The sequence below is a fragment of the Athene cunicularia genome (assembly GCF_003259725.1).
Source record: "Athene cunicularia isolate RWA chromosome 4 unlocalized genomic scaffold, athCun1 chr4_part1, whole genome shotgun sequence".
Classification (NCBI taxonomy): domain Eukaryota; kingdom Metazoa; phylum Chordata; class Aves; order Strigiformes; family Strigidae; genus Athene; species Athene cunicularia.
The window spans coordinates 33,570,045-33,593,796 of record NW_020799098.1 but is presented as its reverse complement, the minus strand read 5'-3'; the positions used below and the strand labels follow the sequence as shown (position 1 = coordinate 33,593,796).

Genomic DNA, 23,752 nt, shown 5'->3' with positions numbered 1-23,752 from the left:
ACCTGTGGGCATGTGAGTACTAGGTGAACAAAGCAATCAGTGAAGTCATGAGATTAAAACATCTGGGATCCAGTGGCATCAAAAGACATTTTCATCCTTGTTCTGACAGATTTATTAACCTACAAAGTATCCATTTATTTATTCAGACATTATTTCTACTCATGTATCCAGAGGAGATTCCACTCTGATGAGTACTTGTTATACGATTTTTTTTTTAATTATTTGCCTTTACATATGAATCAAAACAAGTAAGAGGCCATACAAGGAAATGTTTCTGAACTTGTTTACTTCTAAGTAAAAACTTCAGGACAGGAGAGTCATGAAGGCAAAGAACTTTGGAATTAAAGAAGTAAATGAGAAATACTTAATTATTCTCCACATAAACATTTTTCGCTGAAAATTACTACACCTTCAGTAACAATACCAAAGAGAAGAAGTGATGTGAATAACTGCATCAAACAAGAATTTTAATTGTCACAGAGCAATGATAAAAGTGATCAACTCTGTCTACACTAGCACACTCGGTGTAAATGAAAGTACACTACAATATTGTAGGTAACCAGTAGACCATTTAGGCACAAAATACATTTTGGTCCTGAACCACTGAAGATTTTTATCTTAAGAAATTCACAGAATCTGCAGTGACTAAAGATGGAGTTTGTACCAGGTGACCTTCTCAAATCTCCATATCTGTGCATGACTGTTCTCAACAATATATTCTCAAATGCTGGCCATTCTTGTGTTTGACTAGACTGAACAGCTCAATTTCCAAAGGATTTTTTGATCACCCCTAGAATTACAGACATAGCATGGATATATTTCTTACTTCATTTCCTCCTATCTTCACATGCTGGATCAATATTCACTCCAAACTTAATCCACATAATCTGCAGTAATCTTGTTCTCACTGTAATCATCACTCCCTTAACTTCTTATTAAACAACACACATCAAAACTGATGTGTCACTTGAGTCAATGACAACTTGACAACTCATCTTTCACTAACAGTTTTTGAACCTTCTCACACTCTCCTCCCCTACCTTACCTGCATCTGGAAAGATTCAACTCAGTCCACAACTTCACTACAAAATTTCACTATTCAGCATGAAGATTTTTAACCAAGCAAAAAGCTAGCTGAAAAGTTCAAGGTCTAAGAGTTTTTTATATATATTTGCAATGCAGAGTTATTGATCTCTGGGCTTCTGTACTTAACATCCAAGACCCTGTTCAGAAAGCTGATTAGGAATGGTGTGAAATAGTGGGGACTATGAACTGCTTTTTTAAGCTATATTTTCCTCTATATCCATACACAATGTAATTCACTTTCTCCTAACAATTTGTCATCTCTTCATATACTTTTTATTCCAAAATGACTAGACAAACCCAGGCAACCCAAAATATTACTGCAGTAGCTAGTAGCACAGGTATGGAAGCACATACGTATAGCCTAACATCAAAGACAGAGGCACAGTGTAATTTTTCCATTTTTAATTAATCTGCTAGAATGGGTATTGTAATATTCAAACTACCTTCAAAGTGAACTGTGATACCAAACTTCTTATGCAAAGACATAGTCATCTTTCCCTCCCTCCACAAAGTAATTAACATTCCTTGCACAAGCAACTGGACATTTGTTAATCATTAACTGTTTGTGTAATAAAGACAGAGAGAAACTGTTAGTCATTCCTCACAATGGTACACGAAAAAAATCTTTAAGACAGAACATTTAGTGAATAGTGTAAAATTATTTACAGTAACAAAACCCCCCTGTTGTATTATCATAGCACATTCAATATTTTGCTGACAATATCTGTTTTTGTAAGCAAGACTTTCCATGTTCAAACCTAAATCATTAGCTCAGGTATTTAATCAATAAAAAAACCCAGCACTTCTTATTAAAACAGAAAGAAAGAGATATCTTTTAAAAAGATGAACTATGTTGTTAATCTCTTGGATAGTAAAATAATACATATGACCAGAATTGCAACACCCAATATAATAGAGGCATAACCAATGCACACATTCCAATCTTATCTAGAATCACTTTGATTCACTCTACCTTGCTTTCATTACAGGAAGGGCACAGCAAGGGCATTCCTCTCAGATCAAACAGAAAATTCCACAGACAGAAGTTTCCACATGTCTGATTCGTTGCAGATTAAACCCTTATCATTAGACAGCAATCTCTAATTTTCATAGAGACAGGATATACCCTGTCATGGTAAATCTACAGGCAAAGGTTCAGCGGGGGAGTGGGGGGATTAAAAAGAAAAGTGTAGAATGGAGATGTGTTGCTCGTGAAAGAGCTATGCATGTCACCCTCACAACTCTGGAGGAATGGAGGAGACAAGGTACCAGCATTAAAGATCACATACATAATTCCATTCATACATTCCATCATAAGCTTCTTTGTACTGCAAGACATTCAAGCCAAACTACCAAACTCCCTCTGTTAGTAAATACAACTGGAACTACAAGCAACACATATGAGAAGTCTGTATTCATTTTCAGCACATTATTCATTCTTTCTGTATTAATTTTTGGCACATGATGTTATCAGAATCTTCAATTCTTTACCCACATGACTGGAGTTCTGTAATGCTCATGTACATTTACTGGTAACACTAAAATCAGAAGGGTAGTCCTGTAACTACATTTCTTACATTTTGGAATTTTTAATATAATAATCTTTTAATCCTTAAATCCTGTACAAAAGATGAATAAGCACACTATGATCAGCAACTTCAAAACCAAACTCAGGAATTTTCATTCTTTAGTGCATAGAGGCAAGTTTCAGGCTTTTTGCATCAGCAAAACAAAAATGGCCTTTAATATAAGCACCCAAAATGATTAAGAAATGTGCAGATTCTGGAAACAATCCATATCAGTGAGGACTATTCTAAGAAGTAGACTAGGCAATAAACCAATACAACTACTCAGTTTTCTGTGTGTAACCTTCCCTGTCATATAGGCAGATATTCAGTTCTGGTATTGGTGATGCCACACTGACAAGTCTGTACAGACACAGAACTCGAGCTGAAAAAAACTATTAATGATCGCCACTACTGGTAGGTCAAAACAATTTATATCCACTAGCTCAGCAGTTTGCTCTTTAACCCTAATGCCTATCAAAATTACGCAACTCTTTATAAGAACCATGAATGTATTGATTTATCCTTGTTCACAGATAATTTAAAATGAAACAGAAGCAAAGGATGCAAGGAGTTCGGGGAAACCTAATTTCTGAATAAAGACATCATCTGTTGCAGTCCTGTTGCTTGATTCTTTGGACATTTCTGTTTTTCCAAATATCCCTCTTCGATGGCACTAGAATGCTAGAGATTTTCCTTTGTTGAGCCACATGGAGACTGACGAATTGAAAATTCATTTGTAATCACCTTCATATGACCAGTGTAATCAAGTCACAGATGCAATAACAATGATACACAGATTACAAAATGGACCTGCAAAGGTTTCAGCAAGGCCCAAAGTACTTTAAAATCCAAGTTCTAAAGCTGCAACTACTGCATGTTATAAATTGTGGAAGTTTGCCAAATACTCATGTAGGTTTGTCCTTTGTTAAATATGTCCAAATGCTGTATGATTAAAGTTTAAAATCTTCAAAGAAAAGAATAAACATTACGCAATTATTTCAAGCTCCCCTCCTTTGACCTTAATACGTACTTCAAAAGCTAAGCAGATGCTTAGTAGGAAATAAATCCCCAACTCAACAGATGTACCAACAGTGATATGGCAAGATGCACCTTCCATAGCTTTTGGCAACCCTTCCCTTTTATTATTCCTCTGCTCACAAGTACTTTTCAAGTCAAAGAGAGGCCCAAGCAAGTTAATAGGCCCTTAATATGTACTCTGCTGCCTGAATTGATTGCTGTTTATAAGGTAATCTTTGGGACCGCATGTGGATCAGCCTCAGTTCATCTCCTACAGAGACACAGCCCCGAGGCACTCTGTTTTCATCAGACCACGTTGTAACCCAATCAACACCTTTCACAACAAAACAATCCCCTACTTTCAGCATCCCTGCAGAAGAGGAGGGGAGCCCAGTTTTTGTATGGGATCTCTATTCAGCAGTTAAGGTGATGTTTTACTCAGCAGGATACCTAAAACTAGCAAACTACTTTGGAAGATCCCCCTGCCAACAGCAAAACACAAGATGAATATGTCTAAAACTAATTCAGCTTCTTCCAAAGACACATTATAAAAGCTACATTAACAACCTAATAGCACTTTGTAGTTACTACCGTCACAAATGCAAATTATAAAGTTTCCTTCTAGTCTAAGAAAGAAAGGTAATCAGCTAGCTCCAGGCCACTCAGGATCTTGATCCAAACCCAGGCCTCCTTAACCTCTGCCAAACTGAAACTTAACGTTAGCTCTAAATGCCAGGCTTAACTAGAGCACATTTGATGCACCTGAAAAGAACCTGAGAACCATGACTGCAACAGCATCATCCCACAGGTTAACCCAGCAGCACCACCAGTTCCAGACCTCAGCCTGAACATAATCACACCCTGAGTAGTGGAGTGCAAAGCTGCAAACTGTAGTCAACACCAGATAGTCCCTGACAGGTTAACCAGGTAATCTCTTCTGAACTTGAGTATTTATATGCACATGACTAAATCCAAGTGTCAGGCAGTCAAGCTATCAGTACCAGCAATAAAACAAAATAACACAACCCCAAAAGTTGGTTATCTCCTAGGAAAAAGCTTTCTGGATTGTTTTTTTGGATAGCAGTAAATTTAGGACTTGTTCTCCATCTAACTGATAGCAGGTCTCTGGCTCTTACCTTTATTTCTCTGAACAGACACAAATTGTGCTGAACTGGGTCAATATTTCTTCAAAAAAAAAAGTGTTTAGATTTCTCCTACTACTAGGGGATCTAAAGATACAATAGCTATTCTTAGTAAGCTGCTGTTACATACAGCTCTTTGTATTGTCTCATAAAAGAGAATCTATGTGCCAAATGCCTAATTTTAAAACTGTAACAAATTGGTGGAAAATACATCTTAGTTGCATGAAATTTTAAGCAAATGTTTTTTAAATTCAAGTTATTACTAATTTAGGCACAGGGTTTTTTTTTAACATAATTATTTTTTTCTTGCACAATGGCCTGAGTTTGGCTTAATGCCACTAAAGAAAAATGCCATAAAACCAGAATGAAACCACACAGATCTTCCTCTGTGTCAACTTCACTCTTATTTTCAGCATCATACTGAACACACTCAAACCCATCTGGTATCGTTAACTAGAAAGCAGGAAATAAGATAATACCCCATTTTAAAAACAGTCTACATAACACGTTTTTAAAATATCTGTAATCAACAACCATAAACATGCCTCTGCAATTTAAGTGTCCCACACAGACAGAGTTGTGTCTCCCATCTTGTAGACTAAACTAGGATTTCAGCTCTGTTCCACATAATGCATGCTTGACTATCACTGAAAATTCTGGTAGGGAAGAGAAGTCATCAAAAACGTGGGATAAATGCTTTCAAAAACCAGATTATTGTGTCTGGGTGGACATGGTACTGTAAGTACCTTCATTATTTACTGTCACAATAAAACCTTTCTTCTTGTGGACTCTGGAGAAGTTTGGTAAGGATTCTTCTGCAAAGGATTCACAAGACTGCTGGTGGGAGAGTTGAAAGGGGCAGATTTTGTCTCCCAGTCACATCAATTCAAGTTGTTCTTATGCTGCTTGTCTTTCTTTTTTTATATGCCAAAGGGAAGGAATGCCCAGGCAGAGCACAAAGTAAATATGCTACTAGAAAAAACACTGAACATGTATCAGCATTAAAGTATCTTTTCTGAGCAGTTAACTATCAAATTAATCTTCACTTGCCCCCTCTTTTTTTTTTTTTTTTTTATTAAATTCTCCTCACAGAGAAAGCTAAGGGAATGACTATTTCTGCATCTCTGACCTAAACCACTTCCTGTTTCTAGAATAAGAACAGCTGTATTTTTTATTATTAAGCAGAGAGAAACTAATATTTATTGAACAGATATATTCCCAACAGTTCTTTAAAAAAAATTCCAAAACACCAAAATAGTTTTATCCTGATACACACAAAAAAAATGCCCCTCAAACTCAGAAAGCATCACTTGAACTCCTTTACGAGCTGTAATTATACACTGTTCAAACAAATAGAAGATGTTTGCCCTTGTATTATTTTCCAAAGAGATAATGAATTTAACAGTTTATGTTTGATGTCAGTGTGGCATTTGACCGGTCAATTCCAGAATCCAAGAATAATCTGCATAAGTCCTTTGATTAAGAAAAAAACTCCTTTCTGCTGACGAGGATTTCATTCAAATCTCCAGTATACATATTAGAATCGGGTTTTAGCTCTTAACTGCTAACTGAAGTGCGAGACAGCCCCTCATTTAAAAGATTAACATTCTAAATTAACATTCACAGGCTTAAGAATTTAACTCAGAGTTTATAGTACCTAGTAATCGTTCTACAAGGGCATGGGATTTTTTTGTTTGTTTTCACAAACCACATCAGGAAAACCTTGGAAATTCTTACTCTAGCACATTTATATTTCAGTCACTGAAGAAAGTTAGCTGCTATAGGTATATAGGCAAATCATTAACTTCAGTACAATGTAATGTGGCAGTACAGAATTCAGTGCAGAATGAAAACAACTTGTCTGAAAAGCTAATGAATGAGATACCTGGGAGATTAGTCTTTGCTCTTGAGTTTCACTAATGTTTGTACTCAAACTAGCTATGGTAAAAATTGTGTTCTACAGAAACAGAGCATCTCCTGATCCAGCTCTCTCTTCAGAAATAGTGGGAAGGACTACTGTGCTTTTGAAGAAGAAAACATTATGAGAAGACCCTCATAGGAGAGTGTCGTCTTCCCATTTACTAATCATTTTTAACTCATCAAAATATTCACAATAAGCAATTATAATGCCAGAACCATAGTGCCAATGAGACTGCATCTGTGGACAGAAGCTAAGCAGTAGTATCATTGTCACAACTTCTGTAAAGAAACTGACTAAATCTTAGAGCATCTCCTTCTCATATAGCTTGTCATATCAAACCCACCAGGAATATTTGAATATTTTTTCCTAACTATCAACATCACCTAATTGATTACAGTTTTTAATTTAGTGTTTAACAGCTTTCTTTCAAAAAGATCTGCTCAACAGTTTTTCTGTTAACAGCTTTCAGTGACCTGTCTGACATCTTCAAGAACTTGGAATAAACACAGCAGTCACCATATGGCTTTGACAGCAGCACGTCTGCAATACCTATAGTAGAAAAATGAAAATTATTAGGAATTTTTTTGTTTCTTGTTTTGTTTGTTGGGTTTTTTTTTAAAATTCAGACTGAAGAAAAATAAGTTCCTGTATAACCTGGTGTTTATATTCATGACTTACACAAAAGGGGTAACAAACTCAAGTATATGGAAGGTGCAACTTCAACATGAACCACTGACTGAAAGGCCGTGAAGAAAGTCTCATATCTGTAAGGCTGCTTAACTACAGTTAACTTAAAAAACAAATCATGCTAGTCTCAGTTACCATTAAAAATTCCTCCCGTTACCTTCAAGTGGTTTATGACTGTATCAGTACAAACAGCAGACAGAAAACACTCCCAGGCACTGGAACTTGATTCTCTACATTGCTAAACTGCTTTTAGCCTGTGCCAGCTATCACTTTTCCGAAGAGCACAGGGGCACAGTTTGGAGTCAAAACGTAGCAGATCCCATTCCCAACAGACAGTCGGGTGCAGTCACCCTGCCTAAAGGTATGAGAGTTGTTAGGATAGATGCAGGCCAGTTGGCTTCCGTTTCAGTCAACACTGCTAGTTTAATAGCTTTCCAGTATGTACTTAAGCGTTCTGCTCCACTGATGATCATAGTATTTAATCTTTGCTAATGCCTGTCTTCATATTAAAACTCAACAACAGTGAGTGAAGGAATGATGTAAAAAGCTCAAAAGCCAAAGATCCCTGAAGAAACTGAACCTGACACTACCCCTTTATGTAGAAATGTTAATCATGTCCTGCATTTTGATTAATGCAATTATGAGAACACTACAAAGAAATGTTAACATCTTTATTATATATTAGCAATGCTCTATACCTTTTAAGAGTATAATTCAGTACTTCGCTTTATCTGGTTAAAAACCAATTCATTCTCCTTAATGAATTACTGTCTTCCCAGCTAGAAATGGTTCTGGTAATATTAAAAATAGTGTCTCATAATCATTAAGCTTTATTGATGGCATTTTATGCACACAGAGATAGTGCAATAAAATTAATTTTCTTCTACATGCCCCTGTTAATTTTTTTTTTTTTTACTTGCTCCTTTCTTTGCCAAAAACAATAATCTTTCCTTATCATGGTAGCAAGGTTACACTTGAAAATTACACGGTTCCAAGGGAAGACCACACAAGAAAGATAAATCTGCTAAAGGTTACAAACCACATCTGACTCAGAAACTCCCCAGATAGAAAATAATCAGAGACTGGAAAAGTATTAGAAGGAAGTATCGTGTGTCTGCCCTGCTCTTATTCTTTCTTATGCTACTGGAGACAGCATATCAGGCTAGACAGACCTTTGTTCTAATAAAGCACAGTCAGTCATACTTACTTCTTTTTAAGTCAGCAAATTAGTTTAATCATCTTAAACTTTGTTGTTATTGTTAGAACAGAATTACTGTTATTCCATAACACTCCTGGCCTAGTAACTTAAATTCAGGTTACTGAAAGAACAGGAAGATTCCTGGTAACAAATAACTGTATTACTGGATTAAACACAAGTAATATAAGGTTATAATGCATGAAGTTTAGACTGCCACATCACCCTTAACACCATTCTGGAACTAGGTTATGCACTGGGAAATATCCTCAGTTGCAGAAGTTTAGAAAACACCTGCTGGTAGCCTTGCAAGTTGAACTTACTGAAAGGTTTCTGATAACTGAGTTTGCAAAATTCACTATGGTTTATTAAAATAGTTCAAACAAACTGTCATCAGGGGAATCTTACTGCATGAAGCCTATGTGTACACCTGGGTGCACAAGGGCTGCAAATCCAACCGCTCCAGTACACAACTGGTTAAACACAACCGCACACCACAGAATTCATGACTCTTGAAACTTCCTTCTTTTCTGAACATCAGCTTCCAGGATGGGCTCCTATCTTCTACAAATGCTGCAATGAGACCTTTTTTAGGCTAAATGACCCAGGGCATCTACATTCACAAAGTCTACTGGCTGCCCCCCCAAAGCTTATCCAAATTTTGAGCACTAAAAAGGAAATCAAAAACCAGAAGACGAACCTTGGAACAAGATAAAAAACAGCTCTCGGTAATAAGCTAGAAGCCCTGATATTTCAAGGAAAGGAAGTGTCTGCTTGGCAAAAATTCTTTGAAGAAGGCCAGATATTGTGCAAAACTAGTAACAGTTCTGATTTTTACAGCTGAAAGTCAGCGCAGAAACTTGCTCACCATGTGCTGGTGCTCCCATGACAGTGTCACATCCGGCCCAGTCCTGTTCACCTATACAACTGGAAGAAGTACTCGGAATTCTTTCTACTATCACTTTACATACTACAACTTTCATCTTTAATTTCACCTTTGAAGAGTGTAAATACTAAATGAAAATGCTCTATCCTTATATTTGACAACTGAAAAGTAAACAGGAAGACCTTCTTTTCCCTGCTTGCCTGCTGAGATGAGAATTGGGACAAGAAAGGAAGAGGTTTCGGTACTGCCTTGGTTCCCACATAGCTCCTGCATTAGGTTCTCCTCCATCAGTTGCTTCTATCATTCCTTAGAGCTCTTCTAAATGACAGTACTGACATGATTTATCTCACTTTTATTGCTCAGTGCTAATGGGACTTAGATGGTGTATGTAGGGGTTTTTTGTGGTACACTGGGATCTTTATCAACACAATGCACTCTATTATTAATACATCCAAATCTGCTCAACTCCTTATCAAATTCTCCGGGAAAATATTTTACAGCTACTTTAACAGGCAATTTGTATAGCCAGTTGATCATGTCAATTTGCAGACTTCAGTCTAGCTCACACATAAAAAGCTATCTTAAATTCCAACTTCTGAACACACATACCTAAAGGACAAATTACTCTGCTGTATAAATTCACTGCACAGAAATCTTGTTTTAACATTTTTCCCCTTCATACTGTTATAATACACCCAGAGTCTCCATTTGTTATGTAATTTTAATATCTCTGTACAGTAACGGTCAAATGCACTTTTATACTTCTGAATCCTTATATACCGAGTGATGATCCCACTTGGCTTCCAGTTCACAATTTATGAGCTGGAGATAGCATGAGGCAGAACCTCAAAATAATCTCATTAGTATCATTTATTTTTTTGGGGTCATACTTTCGATCTCTAACTTCCTGGCGAAATGAGTTTCATGACTTTATTATACTTCATGTGAAAAATACTTCCTTCTAGGCTGTTAACTGTGTGTGCCCTATTTCTTGCATTGCAAAAAACAAACAGTGATATGAATAAGGTGGTACAGAAACCACTGCAATTTTATAGACTACTATTATCTTGCTCTCCTCCTTTCCTGACCATTATTGCCTTTTCAGGGTAAAGAACACTTACATGAAAGCTAAAATAGGACTAACTACCAAATTAACCCCTCATGTACTTTCTTCTGTGTCTTTTTGAAAAGCATCAAAGCAATCAGGCAACAAAGTAATCAAAGCAACTCCTGAGTTTGGGAGTATGGGTGTATTAGGGCTTCCTGTTAAGAGATTTACTTCTAACTGTTTGGACAGGACTGAAGAAAACAGAACCTATGAAAACCAGAAGACCCTGACCAACAGTAAGACTTAGAAAAAAGTACTTGAGTTAGTGGCAAAGACATATTAAACTCTCTTGTGAAAAAATCCAGAATTACAGGTAGAAATATCAAACACTAATACAATTTCCCACCTTTTGAAATGTAAAATTTAAAACCCCATTAACATGGAAAAGATAAGCTAGCAAAAATTCCATGTATGGAAATAGCTATTTGATACTTCCATCACCAATCATCTATTCTTTCTGCAAATGTGATTGTTGTCCTTGATTCCTCTTAGACACCAAATAGTTAAGCACTGACTCCAAGCAACTTCCTAGATCCAGTTTTATCAATCTTTGAGCTGAAAGTGTAGTATGGTACTTCTAAAGACAGCAGAAAGAGAAATGCAGCTCAAGGATGAAGTCAGAAGAACCCTTTAGCAAACTGAAAAAGTTACTGAGTTGCTTGCCAGATACTCTTTTTCAAAAATGCTTTAACATGCTTTCTTGGCTAATTATCAGTTTGCTCCCTGTATCAAGGCCAGTCCATTTTGAAAAACATGACAATTATTCAGGTACTGCAGTATAAAGAGTGCCTTCTGTAACAATTCCATTGGCTTCTTTGGGGGGGGGGCGGGAAGTGTGAAGACAAAATTTGAACTACATTGTCAAGATACTCCATTGTAGATACTCCATGTTCTTTCATTGGTTCCTTTAGATCAACATTTGACAGAAAAAACACAAATACACACATTCTTCCCCACATCTGTGTCCTAAGTGGAATTTGTTCACTAAGATTAAAAGCTAGCAAGCTCTCTTCGCCATCACCCCCTCCCCACCAAATCCCTCTACTTTCACCCCTGAAGAAATGCAAACACTAGATATCAGATATGAATATAGACATTGCCTCTCCCCCACCTTGAAAATACAGAGCCACTGTCCTGGACAAGATTATGAAATAGAAGCTGGCTGTGTCTGAAGTTCTGTCAACTTGGTACATTTGGCAGATAAAAGGGAACATACCCAAAACTCACACCAGTTCTTCAGCAAAGCAAACTAGCCTTGTGCTAAAAGAATAAGGAGGCAATACATGCAGACTAACTCTGCCACAGTAGTAGTGTCAGAAAATTACACATACTTTTCCATGTACACATAAATAGCTACATGTGTCTATATTGGTATAAAAAAAATATATATTTCTTCACTCTTTCATTCTCATTACTGTTATCTATCACTTGGACAATAAATTACAAAATTCAGATTCATCCTGTAGGACAATTAGACACTTCTCTAAGGTACTGTAACACAGAGTAAACTTATATGTACTTATGTCAAAAGAAAGGCATAATGATACATGAATATTCTTACACATACCTATGAGTGAAACTACTAAGTCTTGGAAAGTACTCATTTTTCCATTTTTAGAAAAATCTGTTCCACGATCTTAACTATGCGATTTGTCAAAAGCAAAGCTAAGAGAAGCACTGTTACATTTCAAGCTCTAGTATTGGTTCTTTAGCCACAAACTACATAAATTAATAACCGATTTCCTATAGAAGAAAAAATATTGCCAGTAACAGTTTGTTCACCTAAACCTTGAAGAATAAAGTGACTTTGTGAGTCCATATTACCCACATTCACAGTTGTGGAAAACATATAGAACACACAGAATGGCTACTGGATGAACCAGGTATTATGTCCATTTTTATTCTCAGTTACAAGTTATTTTTTCTGTAGGACATCAATCACATTTGTCATAATTTACCTACATGTAACCCACTGGCAAATTTTGCACAAGATTCCTCCCTGATTTATTTTAAGGTGCTTAGACAGCAGCACAATATCAATGCTCTATCTTCATCAGAGACATAATGTCCAACCATAATGTCAGAAGTCAGCACCAGAATTTTACAGAAACCATAATTATGTTTCTTCTGAATACATGACACTGGAGTAACTCTCACAGTTGCATGTTAATTTATGCACTATTAATGAAATAAATCAATAGTTCAGTTTGCTTCATTCATACGAGGTTTTTTAAAGGCTGCATCTATACTGTCTTTGACAGAAGCCTTTTCATGAAGAAGGCACTGCTTACTTAAAGATGGGCATCTGTAACAAGTTTGGAAGACAAGTACCAAAACCAGAATGTATGGCAATATCAAACCCATGCAAAGCTCTAGTGAATGAAGCAACAGAGATGTCATTTAAGATTATAAAGCATAAAAATCCCTGAAGAAAGCAGTCTGATGCCTTAGTTTCACAGTCCTACTGTCCCCAAGATCAGTGTTCATATGAAGCAGACCTTCATTTTATATCAACAGTATTCTTATTTTTGCCAGGTGGCATAGATTTTAAGATCTAAGAATGGCTTTAGGTAGGCTGGATAGAAATGAGGACAACAGAGGAAAATTACTTATCAAATGTATACATGTAATTTCACCGAAGTGGTAGACAGGACTATACACGTTACTGGTCATGTCTTTTTGTCCTAACAAGAATGTCTATGTCAACTGTGACAATGTTGCTTCTCTTAGCTCTTTGCTGGCATGTGATTTTATTTACAGTATAAAAATAACAGAAAGCCACCTTACCTTTTTCTTCATCTATTCGAAAAACTCCTATACCAGATCCATCTCTGATAGAATATCTAATCTCCCCATCTCGTCCTGCATCTTCATCATAAGCAGATACAGTCATTACTGAGGAGCCAACAGGGGCATCTTCCTTTATAAACCCTTTATCTGCAAATATAGAGAACCGTGGAGGGTGCAAGTTTTCATTCACATCAACTATCTCAACCTCGACATAACATGTAGAGGACAATGAAATGGGCTTCCCTTTGTCCTTGGCCCGCACAGTCAAGTTATAAAGTTGTTTCTTTTCATAATCCAGTCTTTGTACAATACGTATTGCTCCACTTAGTTTGTCAACATCAAAGGTGCCATCTCCACTGTCCAAAAGACTGTATCGTACTTGACTTGACTGGCCTAAATCAGGATCATAGGCTTCTAGCCATGTAATAATAGTTCCCTCGGGAAGATCTTCTCGAATTTTCACATGATAATTTGAAGGAATAAATTTAGGAGGATTGTCATTAACATCTTCTACAGACACTTTCAAAATAACTGTCGAAAATAACTGAGGTTCTTCAGTAGGTTGGTCCCTAGCCTCTATTTTCAAGAAATAGACAGGCTGTTCTTCACGATCCAGAACCCCTACAACTTTCACAACTCCTGTCACAGCATTAATAGTAAACTTGTCTGTATCTGTAAGAAGAGAATATTTCACTTCTCCATTAGCCCCCAAATCATTATCAGTAGCTTCAATCTGAATTATTTCACTGTTTGGCTCTTTGTTTTCACTCACTTCAACAAAATAGCTGTCTTGCAGGAACTCTGGTGGGTTGTCATTAGCATCCAAAATTGTTATATCTAAAAGGTGCCAGGCAGACTTCTGTGGTATTCCAAGATCATAGACAGTAATATTTAGAGTATATCTATCTTTTACTTCTCGGTCAAGGGGAGATAAAATTTTCAGCACTCCTCTTTCCATATCAACAATGAAACTACTATCCTCATTACCTCCAGAAATAACATATACTAGCTTTCCATTGAAGCCAGTATCAAGATCAGTAGCATTCATAAGTATTACACTGGAGCCCACAGGTTGGTCTTCTCTTATCTCAATGCTACTGGGGAGAGTACTTCTAAATTGAGGTGTATGCAGATTCACAGAATGAGTGTCAAAGAAAACATCCTCAACTTCTGCACGACTGTGCAATTTATTCGCTTGTAAGAGTTTCTCTGCGAGCATTTTGGCAACACCAGTTTCTTCACATTGCAAGTTGACCGGTTTGCGACTAGTAGCTACAGTTATGTTGATATACAATGGTTCAGCAAAGTTTTCTCCATCTGTAGCTGTAATTTTCAAACTGTGAAAAGACATTTTAGCACCTAGGCCATCTATTAATGACTGTTTGAGTGAAAGTACTCCAGAGTTTGGATTTAGGCTAAATAAATCCAGTTCATTTCCAGATTCAATTTGGTATCTCACCAACTGGAGCTCATCAGCATCAATAGCAGATACAGTTGTTATTTGTTCTCCAACTCCAAGATCTCTGGGAATTGTTCCTTCACAATTGATTTTCTCAAACAGAGGTATATTGTCATTCAGGTTATTTAAAATAATAGTAACAGGAACTTCAACTTCTCGACGATATGGTATACCCCAATCAGATGCTCGAATCCTTAAATTGTAAACTCTTGGCATCAATTCATAATCCAAGTCTTCTGAGGTACTAATAATCCCGGTGAAATGATTAATCACAAATGGCAGTGGATTTAGGTTTGCAATGCTATAGGTCACATAACCATTCTCCCCTTCATCAGGGTCTTTTGCACTTACTCTCATGACACTAGTACCTACTGGCACATTCTCATCAAAGGACGCTTTATAGGATGTCTGAGTAAATTCAGGAGGATTGCTGTTCATGCCTAGTACCTTAATTAATACTTTTGCAGAAGCTCTTCTGTCACTTGTCACAACTTCAAGTTCAAAATGGGATGCATATTGTGCTTTTATGGGTTCTAAAGTGGTAATAAGACCAGTGTGAGGGTTTAAATTGAATTTTACTTTGCCCGGTGTATTTTTAAATACGTACTTTAAATGTGGGTAACTAGGCAGAGCCTTCACCATTATCACAGGTGTGTTTGGAGGGGCAAATTCACTTATTTCAGCTCTATATATCTCTTTTTCAAATCTGACAGGGCCAGACTTAAATTGTGGTGATGTCACATGAACAACTTTTACAGAAGAAAACTGTGGGGGATTTCCTTTATCTTTAGCTTGAAGGGTAAGGTTGTATCCAAAAGGGTGGCTCTCCCAGTCGATGTGACCAACAGCTTTTATTTTGTATTCTTTACCTCCTGGAACAGACCTCACTGTTTTGAACTGCTGAAGTGGATCACCTGCAACAATATTCAATGATGCTATTTCCCCATTTGAACTCTGATCACTGTCCTCTACAGTTACAATTGCATAAGTTGGATCTTTATCAGATTCTGATGGAGTCAATGTAACAGCTGTAATAACAGGGGCATATTCATTTGCTTGCTCTACATGAACAGTTAGTTTTGCCATACTGCTTATGCCACTGCTGCCATACAGCTTCAGCCCACGGTCCACTGCAAGAATTTCCATCTCATAACGCTTAGTGTCTGAGTAGTCAAGTCTACCAGTTAGAACTACCACTCCACTAGTTGGATGTATAGCAAACACATCCGTTCTTTCTTTAAAGCTATAGTAGAACTCTCCATTTGTTCCTATATCTGCATCTGTTGCACTAACCCTTGCAATGCTGGTCCTTATTGCTGTGTTTTCAGGCAAAGAAACACTGTAAGATGTTGGAGAAAACAAAGGCCGCAAGTCATTTGTATCCAGTACCTGTATCCTCACCTTCGTGCGTGTTTCAGCATTTGAATTTTTTTCAACTGCTTTAACAGTCAGCATATAATGGTCTTTCACCTCTCTGTTAAGGATAGCTGTGTTTCCTCCCTTGGTCCGTATTCTCAGAAAGCAAAAGTTTCCAAGAACATATTCTTCAGCTTTGAACAAGTTCTCATTGTCACCAGAAATAATTTTGTATCTTAGGTCCCATAACGGATTTGTAACGTAAATGCCCATTTTCACTGGATGCCCAACATAAGTCTTGGCTGCAGAATTCTCATACACAGTGGCATTATATTGTACTTGTGTAAACTGCATTGGTGGAGCATGATGTGGCCTTTGATTTCCTTCACAGTTTCCAAAATTCTGCACCAGCAGCAGCAGCAGCAACAGCATAGTCAAGTATCTTCCCATGGCAGCAATTATAAAGAAACCCTGAAACAAGAGAGAGATGTGTTAAAACTGTCCATATATATAATAATTCAAACTACCTTGATATTTAGTTTAGAGTTCACGCTTGAAAGAAAACTACAAGTTACACACCTATGTTATAACCTTTTTTGCATTAAATTCCAACATGATTTACAGAAGTAGAAAAGCAGATAAATTACACCTAAAAAATGCCAAGAACCCGCAAGACCAAAAGTGTAGGAATTACTACCATGACACAAGGGGAAGACACAGAACTAACTTCAAGTGAACAACTTCGTGAAACAACATGTTAGACAAAATACATCAGTGCTGCCTGCCATAAGCAAGCAAACTAGATCTGAACTAATCTGGAGTAGTGAACATTCACTCCAGTCCTCTAATTCATATGTGACATTATCTTCCTATAGAAAATTCTTCTCCCTCATTTCACTCTAAGATTGTAAAATGGCTGATGTACAATGATGTGGAAGTAAACTGCAAGAGTTGGCTTGAAATTACCATGAATTCTTCAAAGTATCCTGAGCACCTGTTTTAAGAATTATAAAAACTACAAACAGAGAATAATTCTGTATACTGTGTATTCTCTCCAGCTCTAAGTACCCTCATAAGAGTAGTAGATAGCAGTGCATATCATAATTTTTATCAAGCCTCACTAAGTTGCAAAACCAATGAAAAACGAGACATATTGCTTTATTTCCCTCTTAGAACAGATCTGAAACAAATTAGTATCAAGAACTATGAGAACAGGAATCTATCAAAGTAACTGGAGGAACTATTAAGACACGTTTCTCAAACACAGGTAAAGAGCCTGGAACAGCAAGACAGACATGGAGACACACCCTCGGTGGCCTTCCCTTCTGAAGAAGTCACTGTATTATTTCCAATGCCTAAATCCAGGCAAGACTGCAGTAGGAAGAAAGTCAGATACCTCAGGAACAAGACCTTTGGAATCACCTTCATCTGGGTTCACTTTCCCAAAGTCTCACAGGATAACAAATCAAAGCTTCAGAATTGCTTCCTCCACAAGCCCAAGCTTTTAACATAATCTTGGGGAAAAAATTTATTTCCAGCAAGTAGAAAGTAATCTACCTTTGACTTGATTCCTTTCATCAAGTAGTACACAATCTTTTCTTTTACCTTTCCCTATTTAGTCTAAATATTTTTTTCCCTTATCTCCCATTCAGCATTTTTTTTCCTGGTCGGACTGTTATACAACTCATACTAATTCCTAATCATACTAATTCCTGCCTGTACCCTTCTTTCCTCCTGACCTTTTCGCCATAGTTTGTCCTCACTCTATCTTTGGCTGCCAGCCTCCGCTCAGTGCTTACCCTCACACTAGTTCTGTTCATCTCAGCTCAAAAGGTATCACATTGTGTTGTCTTCCCTTCTCCACTCACATTTTCCTCTTACAGTTATGTCTCTCTCCCCTAATTCCTACCTGCTCAGATTGATACATGTGAGATCTCATTGGCTGAAATTTCATGGACTGCCTCTGCCCACCAGAAAGCATAAGAGCAAATGAATCTGCTTGTGTCAACTGTTCACTTCAAAACCTCAGTAGAAGCTAATTTAGCCAGTCATTAGTAAATCAATGATTTTTGAGAAGAATTTAAGACTCAGATCCACACAAACTATAGGGAATACTGGAGAGAAGTAACGAAAATTTAGCTAGAATCCTTTTGAGAGAGAAGAAAAAAGTAGTGCATCTGTCTTCCAAATCTAGCAATTAAGTTACATGATTAAAGCTATAACCACAGCAAACACTAAAATGTGAATGAGCAAACAATAAAAATTGTGTGAGCTTTCAAAAGTCAGTCACTATCTGGAGCCACTACTTAAAAGGTCTTAACGCTAGATGAAGGAAAGGTTGAGAAGACAAATGAGTGTGAGGTTGGAACAGCCACCATTTCAATAAGTTAACAATATTATTCCTCCCCTGTATACTTTGAGGCTATGATTGTTTATTTCCAGAACAAGACACCTGGGTCTCCAAGGCTTCATCCTCCTAACGTACTGCCAAGTAAATGAACATTTCTATTAAAAAATAAAAATTCAACCAACCACCCACCAACCAAAACCCTGCAATAAAAATAACTGATATCAATACTTCAGAGCAATTTAAGAGGCCATCAGACTGTTCCATAAGACACGTTACAAAATCATTACATCATTTTTAAGTTATCAACAGAAACAGATTCTTTTATTTCATCTTGCTGGAATTTTGGAAGCTGTCTATTATCAAAAGCTATCTAACGATCAGATCTTTCTCTCTTTTCTCCTTCAATTACACTAGGATTTTTTCCTTTTTTTTTTTTTTTTTAATTTCTTCTGACGTCCAAAACCCAGCTTCACCTCTGATGCTACGACATCCTGTAACTCACTGCCTATAACAAACCGTCTGAAGTGGTGTATTCACTCAGTAAAACACTGTAACTGTCTCTATCTTTTACCATTTGCTCCTCACATCTCAGGCACATTAGACACAACGCATAGCCCGCTACAATATATTAGATGGTATTAAGATATCCAAACTCCTCATTAAAATTCAAGGTGAACACATGTGTAGGTTTTACCATTACTGTAAATATTTTTCTGTACCATAATACCTTAAGCACTTTTTCCTGCTTTTCTGTAACAACTTCAAGTGGAGTCCACTGAGAACTGGCCACAGGCAGCCTATGACACATGATGATCTAACTATGGGGAAGAGAAGCCATTCCCCAGCAGGAACTTCTAAGGTTTGCTGAGTCACAATCAAAAGCTTAAGAGCATCTCTCAACAGAACAGTTAACCATGTCAGATAAAAACAAGTTGGTCATTTTTGTTACACAACATATTTTCCATCTCATCATAATTTCCCACAACATTCTCCTGGTGAAACCGGCTGCTCAAGGCTTGGATGGGCACAGACTTTGCTGGGTAAAAAACTGGCTGGACAGTCGGGCCCAAAGAGTTGTGTTGAATGGAGTTAAATCCAGTTGGTGGCCGGTCACAAGTGGTGTCCCCCAGGGCTCGGTTTTGGGGCCACTCCTGTTTAACATCTTTATCGATGATCTAGATGAGGGGACCGAGTGCGCCCTCAGTCAGTTTGCAGATGACACCGAGTTGGGTGGGAGTGTTGATCTGCTCGAGGGTAGGGAGGCTCTGCAGAGAGACCTGGACAGGCTGGAGACATGGGCTGAGGCCAACTGGGAGAGTTTCAATAAGGCCAAATGCCGGGGGCTGCCCTTGGGCCACAACAACCCCCAGCAGCACTACAGGCTTGGGGAGGAGTGGCTGGAGAGCTGCCAGTCAGAGGGGGACCTGGGGGTGTTGACTGACAGCTGGCTGAACAGGAGCCAGCAGTGTGCCCAGCTGGCCAAGAAAGCCAACGGCATCCTGGCTTGTGTCAGCAATAGCGTGGCCAGCAGGGACAGGGAAGGGATCTGACCCCTGTACTCGGCAATGGTGAGGCCGCCCCTCGATTCCTGTGTTCAGTTTTGGGCCCCTCACTCCAAAAAGGACATTGAATGACTCGAGCGTGTCCAGAGAAGGGCAACAAAGCTGGTGCAGGGTCTGGAGCACAGGTTGTATGGGGAGCGGCTGAGGGAACTGGGGGTGTTTAGTCTGGAGAAGAGGAGGCTGAGGGGAGACCTCATCGCCCTCTACAGCTACATGAAAGGAGGTTGCAGAGAGCTGGGGATGAGCCTCTTTAACCACGGAACAAGTGACAGGACAAGAGGTAATGTCCTCAAGTTGCACCAAGAAAGGTTTAAACTGGATATTAGGAAGCATTTCTTTCCAGAAGGGGTTGTTAGGGGTTGGAATGGGCTGCTCAGGGAGGTGTTGGAGTCCCCATCCCTGGAGGTGTTTAAGAGTCAGGCTGACATAGCGCTGAGGGATATGGTGTAGTTGGGAACTGTCAGTGTTAGGTTAATGGTTGGACTGGATGATCTTTTCCAACCTAGATGATTCTGTGAATTTACAGAGATACCAGAAACTAGAAAATGTTGATCCAGGATTATCCAAAAATCAACATAATATAATTTTGATAAATATCTAAAGTATTAAACCATGCCAGTTGTATAGAGAGTTAACTACTAGGGGCAAGTATGAAAGTGTTAAGATAAAGTGATAATGTGTTAGGTATGAACTCTGATGGCTTGTTACAGTGAGCCAGAATGACTGAATTTCAAAAACATTTTTAGCCAAAGGCTACACTTTGAACTCCTAAAATTGTTATTATTTTTGGAATATGACCAGTTTAGGGTTTTCTGCATCCATTTTCAACACATAAGTCAACTGTTTGCTTAACAAAACATCATAGCCCTAGGTTTAAAAAGTGCACACCGTATTCATTCTGAAAAGCTACTTTCAAACAATCTTTGATTTCCTATTTGGAATTACTATTTTGATAGTATTTATTTATAGGCATATCCAAGTCATTTTTATTTAGATGCATATTCAGTGCTGGGATGCATAAGACACTTTTACTACTTACTTACAACATTAACAAAACAATTAACACATCGATACTGTTAAGATAATTTGTATATGGGAAAAAATACTAACCTGACTTTGAAATATGAACTATCTTCAGATAAAAGGTTTGAGGAAATGGACCTCAAATTGATAACTTACAAATGAAGATGAATTGAATAAGATAGTCTTCGTATAAAAGACTCTTTCTCTTAGCAGTATGTTTACAGTATCTTGACTTCAAAGTTTATAGTTTGAGATTTTAAAGTTTTAGGCAAAACCCACAGAATTTGGTAAATGGCAATCTCAATGCTAAGCAAGCTAACAAAACGACAAGCTCATCTTCTACATAGTGTAACAGGGAGCACACACCGAGAGATTTACTCCCCCAGCAATCAAAAGTCACAGAAAAATAACCTAAATCAGACCACACAGCCCAAGTTGCAGTGAGTCTCAGTCGTACTGCTACCCTTTTTCTACATACAAGATCTACCAGTTCAGCCCAGAAAGACCTACTGTAAGAGTAAGTTACATCATTTACATTAGCAGAACTCTATTAGAGACTCTGTGATTATGGCCTGTTACACCACTCTAGGGACACAAAGAGCATTTTGAGGATTAAAACAAGTTCTTTAGTGCTGTTTCCATAATGCTTGTCTACTGAAATCACAAACGTGGTGGGGGCTTCCCCCCATATGTGCACCCACCAGCTTCCTTCATTTGTAACATTAACACTAAAATGCCTCCACCAATCGAAATATCACTTATTTCCTTTAAAGATCAATTTTGATCATACACAACTGATGCCTTTTGACATGCACTGTAAAAAGTTATCACTGCAGTAACTAAACTGTCATGACAGGCTTCCTATTGTAGAAGTCTATGAGAGACTGTGTGGCTTTGTGGGCTGTACTCATTGTACATCTACTCTTTCAAATGCTTAAATGCAATTATTTATGTAGTCTGAATAGAGAAAAAAAATCAAATTTACCTCTTCCAGTATGCTGTTTCCAATCAAAAACTTAAAAATATTTTTTTGTTTTTTGGGAAGGAAGGGTGTCTGTCTGTTCTGGTATTTAGAAAATTATGATTTCACATGATGAAAGCATATGGTAACGTTACTTTAGTAAAGCTGGTAAGTTATTCAAAAAATGTACGTTGTCACAGAGATTAACATAACAGTTTCAACTTGTGACTAAAGTCCAGTAAATTTTATACTCATATTCTCTACATTATGACTTAATCTCACGAGATACTTTGATTTATGCTTTTGAGATCGTTGCTGTTAAAAGGAAAATGCAGCAGATGTATTCAAACAACACGCAGATTCTGAATCGAGAATGACAGAAAGTTTCACACAGAGAATTTTGACTATTTATCTGTATAGCAGTTCCTTCTTAGTGTATCTAATACTGAACTCACCAGCTGTGCCAGAAAAAGTAGATCTATCTCTGTGAATGAGAGTTTGATCAAAATTTAACATGGCACCTTAAAGCTTGAGAGGACAAAAATAGTATTACTGAGCTTGAACTCAGTTTTAAACTTAAAAAAAATACAGATGATGTAAATATTTGAGCATTTAAAGTGCTTACTTGCACTGACAGCAGTGATAATTCAGCCACAGAAAGATCTTCCACGTGCTAAGTTATAAAAAGCAGGAGACTATCCTACTACTGGGAATACCACTAAAGCTCGCCTTTCAGTCTCTTAGAAGCGAGATTTTAGGATTTCTCAGAGAACAAAAACTTGAAATGCATTACTCTTCAGAGTTGAAGTAAGGTATTTTACTTAGTAAATAGCAGAGTATTTCCACATGCTTAGACAAGTAAATAGGAAATACACGTCTTTTACACAGCATTCTTTCCTTTTACAGAAAGGCAGCAATAGGTGGTAGAATATAAGTAACATTCCCCGTGTAACTACCTAGAAACAACTTGCATGCAAGTAGTTTAAACCGTATGAAAACCTGCTGTTTGAAGGAAGCATTTCTAATTTATTAATGAGTTTCCGAAAAAAAAGTTTACCACCGGGAGATATTATCATCAGCAAGACACACCGTCACTTACTGGCACCAAGACATTAACAGGCACACCTTTCAAACAAAGCTTTGTTTTGTTTCACCTGCCGTAAAGAGGAAGGAAAGAAAGAGCCGCGGCCGGCTGAGGCATTCCGCCGGGATCTCCCGGAGAGCCGCTGCCGAACGCCGCGTCCTTGCGGGCGCTGCCCTTTATCTTTCGGAGGAATCCGGAGAGGAACGCAACGAGGGACGCGGAGTTCAAGTGCAAACAAAGGAAGAAAGTCACCCCAAGGTACTTGGCTCGCCACGAACCGCCCCTGCCGGCTTACCGGGGAATTAAGTTTGCAGTGGCCCATCAGATGCACCCGAAGACACCTTGCCTCCAGGGGAGAGGATCACCGCCACCCCTCAACCTCGACGCAACTTAGGAGCGAGCTGCCGGTTCAAACCTCGCCGGCTCTCAGAGCTCCGCCGCAGCCGCGGGACGGGGAGGGGAGTTCAGCGGGGCGCCAGGGCCCGGCGCCGCGGGCGGGCGGGGATGGGGGAGAGGAGGAGGAGGAGGAGGAAGGGGGGCCGGCGCCGCTCCGCAGC

At 38.2% G+C, this 23,752-nt stretch overlaps 1 protein-coding gene across 8 annotated transcripts in view; it reads right to left on the bottom strand.

The window, feature by feature from the left end:
* Positions 1-23,580, bottom strand: part of FAT1 (FAT atypical cadherin 1) — a 112,179-nt gene extending 88,599 nt beyond the window's left edge. For all 8 annotated transcript variants that reach the window (XR_003398187.1, XR_003398186.1, XM_026846588.1 and 5 more), the window contains exons 1-2: positions 23,491-23,580; positions 13,398-16,686 (exon numbers count right to left, since the gene is read on the bottom strand). Coding sequence is in view for 6 of the 8 variants with exons in the window: in XM_026846588.1 (XP_026702389.1) it covers positions 13,398-16,686; positions 23,491-23,517 (3,316 nt within the window). In the remaining 2 variants the exon portion in view is untranslated. The remainder of the gene's footprint in view (positions 1-13,397; positions 16,687-23,490) is intronic.
* Positions 23,581-23,752: the final 172 nt, after the last annotated feature.